Source organism: Spea bombifrons, chromosome 13 (assembly GCF_027358695.1).
Source record: "Spea bombifrons isolate aSpeBom1 chromosome 13, aSpeBom1.2.pri, whole genome shotgun sequence".
Classification (NCBI taxonomy): Eukaryota; Metazoa; Chordata; class Amphibia; order Anura; family Pelobatidae; genus Spea; species Spea bombifrons.
Window position 1 is genome coordinate 3,949,874 of NC_071099.1, and position 11,482 is coordinate 3,961,355.

Genomic DNA, 11,482 nt, shown 5'->3' on the forward strand with positions numbered 1-11,482 from the left:
CACCTTAACACACACATGTACTGTATCCGCTAGACTTAATATAAATAAGGGGATCTCCACTTTCTTTCGATTTTGCACACACGTTCCTACAAGTAGTAATGGCACTGGTGTGGACCTATGTATATTTGCCCCTCTCCCCACAATGAATAACATTGGGTAAAAAAATATTCTACCATACAGGACAGGAACCTTAGACCAGTGTACTATATGACCAACGAAGATCTGCAATTTACTCTACAATATGAAGGTTGCAAACATTATGCCATATAAGACTGGGGAAACATTCTGTCCTGTGAATTTGGGCAGACTCTGCCCATTAAGATGACAAGACATTTTTTCAGTCTGCATCTCTAGTCATGCTATCCTTGCTGGTGCCTTCCTCTTGTGTGGACTCCTTTTCGCTCCCCCCAGAACAATTGGATAAACGACCAGAATGTTTGAAGGCTGCGGTTAATTCTTGAACACGCTCAGGAGTCGGCGCCCATTTCAAGAAGCCTGGTTCATTCTGAAGAAAGAGTACTGCGGTATTGTGCATGGCCTTATAATAAAGCTCGTCTCTGGGGAGGCACAAAAGATCAAGAGGGTATTAAAACTAAGTCAAAACAGTTTAGAAAGGTATTAAGACAATATTGTTATGAAAAACTTTAGTAGAATGGGGCAGGCTTTTTTGCAACAGACAATACTATGTGAAAAGAGGAAGAAGTAAAATACAAATAGGAAATGGATTTATCAGAGAATCGGTGTGATGTGATAGGCAGAAGTGTAGTGAAATAACTTACCTGTGACTTTAATCTACCCCAACAGATACTTTGTCTTAATACCGTATTGGCTCGAATATAGGCCGCACTTTTTTCCCCCACTTTAAGTCTTTAAAGTGGGGGTGCGGCCTATATTCAGGGTCTAGCGCCTGACGCCCGGGACATACAGTCCCGGGCGCCGGGCAGGCAGCGGGGTTAGGATACAGATCCCCTGCAGCGGTGCAGGGGACCTGTATCCTACTCCCCGATACGCTCAGACAGCCTCCCCTGCCAGCACTTCCCACGGGGGGGGGGGGGGTTGTGCCGGCACGGGAGGTTGTCTAAGCGCATCGTGCGGACCGTCCGCACGATGCGTTTTACCTCTGCCCCCCCGGACTTACCGGAGCAGACTCCCGGGTGTCTTGCGGGGCCGGCGGGGGACATCTACGCAATACGCGTATACAACTTGTAGAAAGTTGTATTGCGTAGATGTCCCCCGCCGGCCCCGCAAGACACCCGGGAGTCTGCTCCGGTAAGTCGGGGGGCAGAGGAGGACAGTGGTAGCATATCTCGGGGAGGGCGGACAGTGGCAGCATATCTCGGGGAGGGAGGACAGTGGCAGCATATCTCGGGGAGGGAGGACAGTGGCAGCATATCTCGGGGGGGGGGAGGACAGAGTGGCAGCATGTTTTTTTGGTGCTTTTTTAAAGAAAAAAACGTTTTCTTTAAAAAAGCACCAAACTTTTAGGGTGCGGCCTATATACGGGGGCGGCCTATATCTGAGCCAATACGGTAAAACCACTTGCATTTTCCTCTTACAATGCCAATTATACTTGCCTCTTGCACACATACTGAGCTCCACTGCGGTACTCGTGCTGATAAGCACTGAGAACCAACTGATGCCGTTTGAATCGACTATTCTCCATGCGGATGAGTGCCGATATGGGAGGATCTCTCCCCTCTGGGATGAAGATAATGAAGGACAGTGGTTGATCTGAACTCTCCAGGAGGTTCTACAGAGAATTGGATGAGGCATTTGTTAGAGACTGTCGCAGCCATCGAATTCCAGCCAATCATATGGGAATGAACGCACCTCGAAATGGGTCACCATGGCGTCTAACAATTCCTCGCAGAATGGAGGATTAGCCTCAAAGGAACCGCTGACTGGGAAGAAACTCAGACACGGTCTATGGGACATAAAGAAAAGCTAGTTCCATAATACGATAAACAGAAATAAGACAACACAGCTGTTAGTCTTAACAAAAATCTTTATATGTTTAACCCCTTATGCACAGAGCTGTTTGTTTACCCTTGCAATATCATTGGCGACAGCTGTTTTTTCATTCACATATCTTATTCAGGACAAGAAGGGCTTTCTTTAAATACCATTATTTTGATCATATTATATATCATTTACTATAAAATAATAAATAAATAAAAAAAAAATACGGTGAAATTTTTTGTTTTAAAAATTCTTTAACTAATCTACAAAAGCTAATGAAAAGTCTAATATTTGTCCTAAGTTTAGAAATACCGAATGCTTTTTGTTTTTTTTTTGCAAGTTATAGGGCAATAAGTAAAAATACCATTTTGCTATATCAAAAACTTTTTGTTCAAAACCTAATTCTGCCCCCATGCCCTGTTTCGGGACATCTTTGAATTCAATTTACCCCATCAAACCATATTTGTTTGAACGTTAGATGCCCCAAGATATTTAAAATGCTAGTATTTTAACTATTTCCATGTACTAATTCTACCACCAGCCTTTATCAATGTTTGTGATATTTCTTGTGGGTTTTATTCTTCACACACATACCCCAGGTATGAATTTACAGGTCCTGGTATATGTCACTGCGTTATGTATAAAGCAATATCTCCTGAGTATAGTGATACCACCCATGCTTAGGTTTGTTGGGTTGTTTGCGGGCCAAAGGGCCACATTTGGGAGGTGCATATTTTTCAATTTGGAATTTTGACATCTGGTCCTATTTGAGCCCGGCAAATTCAATTTCCCACGTAAAAATCTTACATTTTTTTTTTAATCTAGACATCCCATGGGTATTTCAAATGCCAGTATTTGTACTCTTTCCATACAAGGATTTTTGTGAAGATACAGCACTAATTTTAGGATTTGCTCATAAAAATAAACTATTTATTGTTATTTTTTTTACATTTTATTGGAACTGGATGGTTCCCCTGATGGTGACATCACTGGAGAATTATATAACTGTTTTTTTTTGGTTATTTTTACTAATTACATTGTGATTAGTAGGCCGGGCTCCACTGACTTCCATGGTTGAATGCAGTACCTGGACAGACCCTCTTGGGAGCTTGTTTATTTTTTAGTGGGTTGCATTACAGGAACACAGTTTGGGATAAGAAAGCAATCTTTCTAAACCCGTTAAACACCATGAGATGCGCGTCAATTGTCGTTAAGGGGATGCATTGTCGTCAAGCGGTGAAAGACAAAGTGCCTCATTTGCAGATTATAGCTTTAAAATTCCCTAGAGCTTGTTGTTTGTCATCCAGTGTAATTTGCTTTAGAAATATTTAGTTTTTATCTAATGGAACCTGAGATATGTGCCAAAGAGTGACAGAATTAGCAAGTTACTATCAACTAGTCTCTCATCCCGACGTTACCAACCATTCTTCTTCTCAACCCTTACAAAGGCAACCAAGTACTACCTGAGAGAAGAAAGTTAATATGGCCACTGCACTATACACATATCGTGGATTAGTAATGTGTATGCAACCTGTAATCATAATATACATTTATTTACTGTACTGAACTGCAAAATATAAAATTTGTGAAAATATGGATTTATATAATGTATAATTATGAATTTATAATCCATTATTTTCTAGCAATTTCTCTACCACAAAGGCAGTATAGATGTCTGCTTACCCTCTGGACCCAAAATATCCATCCGTGTCTGGGAAGGCAGAGCAGTACTGTTTAAAGTAACAGTTGAGAGGGGAAGCGAAACATTCAGAAGTCACCCCAAATATTCTGTGAAGAGCCTGAAATACATGGACTGGCAGAGCTTCTTGCAGCCCAGATCCCTCATATTGTGCTGTGCCAAACATCACCTGTGTGTACAGACCACATAGAATGTACATTGTAAATATAACAAACATGATACTACCTATATTTATATTTCCAGATCTCTCTCTTCGTACCTGATATCTACGTAATAGACACCATACTCGAGACAGGAACTTTTCTGATCCAGGATCATCTGTGCAGCTGAAGCGATAGAGCTGAAACTACAGTGGTAGCTGGGTGTCATAAAGTAGAATGGCGAGTCATCAAAACACAACAGGGGCTAATGCATTCAGAAATTTTTGGGGCATACAACAGAATTTCGATTTTATTCTAAAAGCGGGGTAACTGTAGACAGCAGCAGACTTAATAACAAGAGCACGGGAGTTGGTGAGGACTATAATCCCCTTCCACTCTGAAGGGGAGAGCGCCTTACCAATTTACTGAAGTAGCTCTGGTTTACACGCACAGTTTCCCCTTTAAATCGCACACAGACCATGCTTCCTTCAAGATGTACATCTACCCCTCCTTGCTGGTGTAGAGCCGGCACTGACAACCTCACAGGGTGACAAAACACCAGCTTCTCTGGGGGTGCTTCAGGTGGACCTGGCTCTATAATACAGCAGGTGTTACTTATAAAACATAAGTCATAATGGACTTTTGTACAGCACAGACACAATTTCCTAATGTTGATGTTGGCAGAGCAATACACACTGTTAGTGCATCGCACATTGTTATGTGAAAATAAATGTATTTCTCAACTTGAAAATACACATGTAGTTCTCAATTTCTCGAGTGTAAGTCATGGGTGTAACAGACATACCAATACATACAAGCGATGGAGGCAACATTGATAAAGGGTACAAATATGTAGAGAGATAAATGACTGAAAATGAAGGCAAATGTGTAATTCGGAGTACGATTTTTAAGTGTACAAGTGAACTATATGTAAAAATGTAAAATGTTAAGGTGGTATAGGCATGTAACTCTGTAGTTTGTCTTTTCTTCTATCATGGAACAAATGACCCACTATTTCAAACTGCAAAACAACACAGCATTCCCTCGCATATGTATATAGTAGAACCCTACTGTACTCTTCTACTGCATACCTGGTATGTTGGCCTCACGCAGAAGTGCCAGGTGCTTCTCCCGGGTTCTCTTTACATATTCCCTGGAGATGCGATATATTTTACTACATATACCTTCCACTGAGTCTCTTGCCACAGCTGCCATGTGTGGGCCACATTGCCTACGCAGGTGTTCTAGGCGGTCCTAGGGGAAAGAACACATTTGTAAAAATTAACTGGACATGTCACTGGTGTCTTCAAATAGCAAATATCAAAACTACATTTTTTTTAGGGTTGACATACATATTGAGACTGCTGGTTTTAGGCTGAGGGGAAAATACAGTGAGCAAGATAGGCTAACAACATAAATGCAAACATATGGGGAGATTTTTTTTTCTTTATTTAACAAACCATATAGTCTTCTTTGGTTGCTAAATGGTCTCTCCTGAGCCAGCTAAATGTGTCCTCTACGTTCCACTTCACCAGTTTTCGACTGTCAGAAGAAGCACTCCTAGAAAGGAACAGAAACTTGAAACTAAAGAAACTAAAGCCTGACTGCATCATCATTACAATATTTAAAGGTTGTTATATTTAACCTATGATATGTGGATATCACAGAGCACGCGTCACTGTTTTTGTTTCCTTTTCCAAAATAGGAATAGCTATTTACATACATACAAAAGTAAAGTCTGCAAATTAGTTGTATGGGCGCTTACCTGGATTCAATCAGTCGCTTGGCTGCCTCTGCGTACTTAAAGAGTAGACGTTTTGCTTCCTCACGATGCTTAATACGAGATAACCTGAAATTTAAAAATGTTAGTGTTCCAAAAAACTAAGATACACTACCATACAAGTATAATGTATGCAAACAAGTATAAGACACACAGTTGAAAACCCCTACAGTAACTCCCAGCTAGGGAATGGGAGCACAAGAGCATCATTATTACCTCATTGGGACATCATTCATTATTTCTTGAAACATGGATGGAGACACTGTTGGATCACAGTCACTTGGCAGAAGTGGGTCGGGACCCATATCCAAAACTTTCCTCTCCAACAACCAGCGGTTAAATGACTCCCGGGGTGGTTCAATTCCTGCATGCAAAAAATGGGAAGAGTTACTAAAATTTAGAATTTTCTGTTACAAACATTCCAATTGTACTACTGAATAAGCAAAAAGGATTTTTTAAACACAAAACACTGTAAAGACACTGTAAGTAAAAACCTCTACACAAGTTAAAATAAGCAAACAGCCAAACATACTGAGGCATATAAGTACATAAAGCATACGGTCCAAAATGCAGACGGACTTATGAATTAGGTAAATATGCTCTCTGTAGGCATATGAAGCATTTGTAAAACATGGTAGGAAAACATAGGAAGGAACATAGCCCCCCCATTGTACGTCTTGCTCTGTTATGTGGTGAATGTAAATAACAGTAGCATGTACAGATGAGGGGTTTCGAGAGCTGTGCAATTAACTTCAGAAGAAACGGGGTACAAATACAAGCTGCTTGTTTCTCACTTAAACGAGTGCCCAAATCCTGGGTACTCATAAGAGTGAGTTGATAAAAAGCTACTTACATCAAATGGCCCCTCTGCTTTCCAGAATTCCTGCCATTTCCAGCTGCTGGAAGCAGCCTATTCCTGGCAGGAAAGTACTCCCACAAATGGGAACACAGGCAGAGGGTCTTAATAGCCCCCTGAAAAAAAACATTGCATTGTGCCCCATAATTAGTAAAGACTAAGTAAGTCTAACAGTGCTTTAAAATTACATTTAGTAATTATGTACAAGTACTGTACTGCCCAGACCCCTTAAGGACAATGGACTGTCCCTAAACCCATTGAAAACAATGCATTTTGAGCCTGTATATGTACGGGTTTTGTCATTAAGGGGTTAACGATGAGTCAGAGACTATGGCTGGGGCTGACTTGGCTTTAACTGTGGAGCAACGGACTCTAGCATTTAAGGCTAGCAAGGTGCTATTAAAACACAAGGGACCCACTGGGCTGCCAAATAGACACCACTGTGTATAGTACAAAGAGCCATTACCCTGAGACACAGTAACATATAAAGCTAGACAGCCCCCTCACCTTCTTTGCTTGCCCATAGCGCCCTGTTGCATAGAAAAACATCCAGGCTCATTTCAGTTACCTTGCATGCGTATACTTGGTATTTATACGTAAGTACACTCTTGTGGTACACACAATATATCTGGTGTAATCACACAGAAGGTTCATTGTACATACCCTCCCTCTGCTGGCACAGCTCTCGGTAATGTTGCCTTAGTTTCAGGACAAGTTGTGACCTTAGGAGTTCCACTTCAGGGTGTGGGGGCAAAGCTTGTGATGGGGGAGGCAGCAAGTGTGAAGGGGGGGGAGGCTTCACCACTACATTGCTCTGAATATCCAAATCCCAGTATACACTGTTGACAGAAAGAGACTCAGCTGTTTTTTCAGAGGTACATACTGTGGCATAATCACTCAATCACAAAATTATTACTACAAAACTGTTATATGCATTTTGCCCCTTGCTTATTGTATTAAATAAGTTAAATGTTACTCATTGTGAACATACTGGCCTCCCATACACTTTCTATGTTGCTAAACTTACTTACTGTGTTTTAAACACACGTTTTGTGGTAGAAATATGCACTGTAGTCCTACTTTTCTCTATGTAATGATAGAAAGTATGCCATGATAACATATAGGTGTTAAAGGTCAAGAAAGGTGGAATAATTTGGCAATCATGTTAACTGGACTTATTTGTATGTATTGAAAATAGTTTTTTATGAAAAACCTATGTCTGTTTTTAGCTGACTTGGTCAGGGATTTTCTCAGAACAGTTTAATTTAATCAAATGTCATTTCAATAGTTGACCTAATTCATTGCCTTGTTCCATACTCATGGAACATCCCACCACTAATATTACCAGATTCAAAAAGTATTGATTTTGAAGTGTCACACTCACTCGGTGGGCTTTATCAGGGCTGCAAGCTGTTTTTCGTCTAGTGACACCCCTGGGAAGACAGGGGAACTTGGCACTGATGCTGGGGTCACAGGAGTGGACTCCACCTAATTAGACAAAGAAGGTTAGGATACAAATGGATAGATTCCAAATAGTAGAGGAGTCATCATGAACAGAGGAGAATGCTCACTCACTTTCAGCTTCTTAACAGAATCACAGGCCAACAGCTCCTCAGATATCCTCCTTTTCTGAGGCCTGTTATCCTTCGGTGTCTCTGGTGTTGCACCGTCTGAGGGAATTGGAGCCGCATTGAGACCCAATGGATCTGACTGTCAAAGAAAACAAAATGCCATCTTCTTAGTGCCCCATGTGATTTTTTGACAGCCCACAGCAGTACTATATTACCACCTGGCAACCCATGTCAATACAGAGTACTGCATAAGTATCACTTCTATACAGTAGTAGTCTGTGCTATGAATGCTGTCTTGTACCAAAGCATCACAAGAGCTAAATATGGATGAATACAGAGTATAGACTGATTTAAAAGAGAAACAATCACAAAAATGCCATGACATTGTTTTTTTTACATTTCTGTCTCAATACAAAAGCTTTCTTGCAATTGTTAAGAAACTGTGTAAAAATGTATATATTTTTGTAGATAAAGCCCTATCCTTTGTATTACTAGTATTAGATTAAAATCACATCTTCTGTGTCAATGTCTCAGTCACCCACCCAAAGGGATCCTCTGACCCGTGAAAGTCTATGGTGGAAATTACTTAATTGAATGACCAGGACTTCCTTATTCCCATAAGAATCAACTGAGTTTGATGTTTGACCCAAAGTATCACATGACTGAAAACTATAGCAACTAGTATACTTTTATAACATACATACTGTATATAGCACTGTAATGTTTATAGAAAATATTTGTCCCTTTCTCTATTTACACAATATGTTTATGCATACATCAAAATAAAATGAGTACAATCACACATACAATGCAGATGGATAAAATATAAGCATGTGAAGCATGTTTTGTGAGATGTCCATTTACTTAATTATAAACAGTTTTTGGTCCAGAATAATTGGTACTTACAATTACATCGTGATGGCCAAGAACTGGCATCTCCCAAAGAGACTGATTTGTAAAGCGGTTGAAGTAATAAGGACGGCTTTCCCTCTTACTCCAGCACTTCTCCCATCCTGCTTGCAAGAGTTCATCTAGGATAGAGGCAAAAAGGTAAGCACCCTAACAGCATCACTCCTCCTACCCTTGTCCAAGACAAGATATTACCTGGCAGATCCGACAGGGGGCGAGGGAGTTGAGGAGAATTTGATGTGCTTGGGCACAAGCTGACCAAAGCTGTGTCCTCCTCAGGACTTCCATGATTATCACACGCCATCTCCGTGGAAACACACTGAGGACACAAGAAGAAAGGGATTTGCACTCTCCTGTACATTAAGCGGTGTGTTACTTGAATGTATATGTTATATTAATGTAGCTAATGTATAGAATATAGTAAATTTATTCCAAACAGAATTGTGGTGTGTTTGCGCGTATTTAAATGCACACGCAACATAAATGTTCCTTAATCTGTGTATAGAAAATCCTTATATTACAGATATGTAACTGAATCGGCTAGTGACATTTTCCTTCACACGGAGAAATTATTTCCACCATGCTATATAAATGCTTTATAACTTTACGTTCAAAAAGGATGTTTTTTTTGCATTTTTTTTTTAAACATGTCATTTTTGGCCCTTGAGAGAAAAACAAGTTATTATTAGGATGTTTAGAAAAATCAGTAAGTGTGGGTACTTTCTAGGGAAAAAAAATAGTAAATATGACTATGTTATTTCATTTCCTCGTAACCTATTTTAGGCTACTTTATGATATACATCTCATTTAGTTATATTTGCTTCAGTGCGATGTGCTGGCTGTTTCTACTATATAACAGGCACGCCATAGCATACATCATCGGCACCATATAACATTATCTCTACATGCAGCTGTTATTAAATAGCCAATGTGAATGTGTAGGTGACTGATTCATGTTTACAAGCAGCGGGGCATCTGACCAATTCACCGTGTTTACAGATCATGCAGCCATACAAAGAGCACACACATACAGTACTGCGTATACACTGCAATGCCGTACACACATATACTGTGTACAAAAAGCTCAATTAACGCCGAAAAATATGGTAAAATGAACCAGGAAGTGGTAAACATACCTACAATATATATGTAACCAGAGAGATTCACAAATATATGCACCACTGGTTTACAGAGCCATGCATACAACGCATACAGACATGCATTTAAACTTACATTCACACTGAAAAGAAACATTTAATATGCGTACACACACATCGCCCTTCGCTGTATATTTTATTTATTAAGATTTATTCGCTTTCCTGTCAATTTTGGCGCACTCGTGCAAGCGCCTTTTCGTTTCGTGCCCGCGCTTTTAACGCGCGCTCCCCCCGGGCGGTTCCATCATGGCGCTGGGAGCTGCGCTGGCGGCTCAGGGTTTGCAGCGGATTTACGGGGCGGTTAAGATGCGCAACAAGCACGTTAAGGGTTCTGCGGGTGCTTGGGAGTTTGCGACGCCTGTCGGTACGGGTGGCAAAGCGTGGGACGCCCCGGGTGCCTCACCTGGGGCCGAGGCAAGCTCCGTCACTGACTCCCGTCTGCTCACTGCTATACCGCCTCCGCCTCTCCCTCCCCGCCGGGGCTGCCATCTTGTATTCCAGCCGCGGCCCTACATAATACGCCTGCGCAGCCTAAATGCCTTGTGTCTTGTCCGTGCCGCCATATTGGCTGAGGCATTTAAAATATAAACAACGGTGTTTCGATCCACTGGTAGAGACGACCAAAAACGCTTAGTTGCAGCTTAGTGTAGTTAGAAGCGCTGAAGAACGTGGGTGCATAAGAGTATAGTAATCAACGGCTCGGTAGTGTTACTTATTATCCCCTTCAGGACTTTTTTTTTTTTTTTCACCGTTTTTGCGCTAAATGACCAGAGCACTTTTTGTGCTTTTGCTATGTATTTGTTCAACTGTGATTTTTTTTCCAGCACATGTAGGGCTTTCTTTTGAATTAATAAATAAATATAAACCATCATTTAGTATGAAAAATAACTAAAAACAAGTGCAGAAGATCAGGGGGGAAGCTAAATCTATTTAGGCATTTGTCTTGTTTTTGAAAACGCCTCAAATGCCTGGTATTTTCATTTATTTTGGCACTTACGTGGTTAAATATGAATGACACGCATTGCTGTTTCTAAACAAGATTTTTTTTTAAATGTGAAATGCTGGGAGTTGGGCCTCAATAGCATCCAGAAAAAGAGAAACTGCTTAATAAAAGTATATATTTTCTGAAAGTTGTCATCAAGTATTTTACCAGGGGCATTTTAGCACTTTTTATTTAACCATTATATCGCCAGTCTGTCCTAAACGTTGCAGTAAAATTTAATTTTTAACTAACCCATTCTATCCAAACACAGTATTTCAGTAAAAAATTTTCGCTGGGTATATTAAATTACTGAAAAAGCTTGTGATTTTCATAGGAGTGCAGCATTGACTAATATTAAGTCCCCACAAGCTTAACCCCTGCAATGGTATTATGGTATTAAAGGGGTTAACACTGCCTGATCGCTCTTAA

At 40.6% G+C, this 11,482-nt stretch overlaps 1 protein-coding gene across 1 annotated transcript in view; it reads right to left on the reverse strand.

Annotated features, from left to right (window-relative positions):
• PCIF1 (phosphorylated CTD interacting factor 1) overlaps nt 1-10,654 on the reverse strand; it is a 10,944-nt gene extending 290 nt beyond the window's left edge. The window contains exons 1-16 of the mRNA XM_053453759.1: nt 10,475-10,654; nt 9,110-9,233; nt 8,912-9,036; nt 8,010-8,144; nt 7,819-7,922; nt 7,098-7,273; nt 5,795-5,942; nt 5,564-5,647; nt 5,259-5,358; nt 4,890-5,052; nt 4,217-4,392; nt 3,918-4,004; nt 3,643-3,827; nt 1,831-1,924; nt 1,575-1,750; nt 1-557 (exon numbers count right to left, since the gene is read on the reverse strand). The exon at nt 1-557 is cut by the window's left edge and continues 290 nt beyond it. Coding sequence (XP_053309734.1) covers nt 338-557; nt 1,575-1,750; nt 1,831-1,924; nt 3,643-3,827; nt 3,918-4,004; nt 4,217-4,392; nt 4,890-5,052; nt 5,259-5,358; nt 5,564-5,647; nt 5,795-5,942; nt 7,098-7,273; nt 7,819-7,922; nt 8,010-8,144; nt 8,912-9,036; nt 9,110-9,218 — 2,082 coding nt within the window. The 5' untranslated portion in view covers nt 9,219-9,233; nt 10,475-10,654 and the 3' untranslated portion in view covers nt 1-337. The remainder of the gene's footprint in view (nt 558-1,574; nt 1,751-1,830; nt 1,925-3,642; nt 3,828-3,917; nt 4,005-4,216; nt 4,393-4,889; nt 5,053-5,258; nt 5,359-5,563; nt 5,648-5,794; nt 5,943-7,097; nt 7,274-7,818; nt 7,923-8,009; nt 8,145-8,911; nt 9,037-9,109; nt 9,234-10,474) is intronic.
• Between the last annotated feature and the right edge of the window lie 828 nt (nt 10,655-11,482).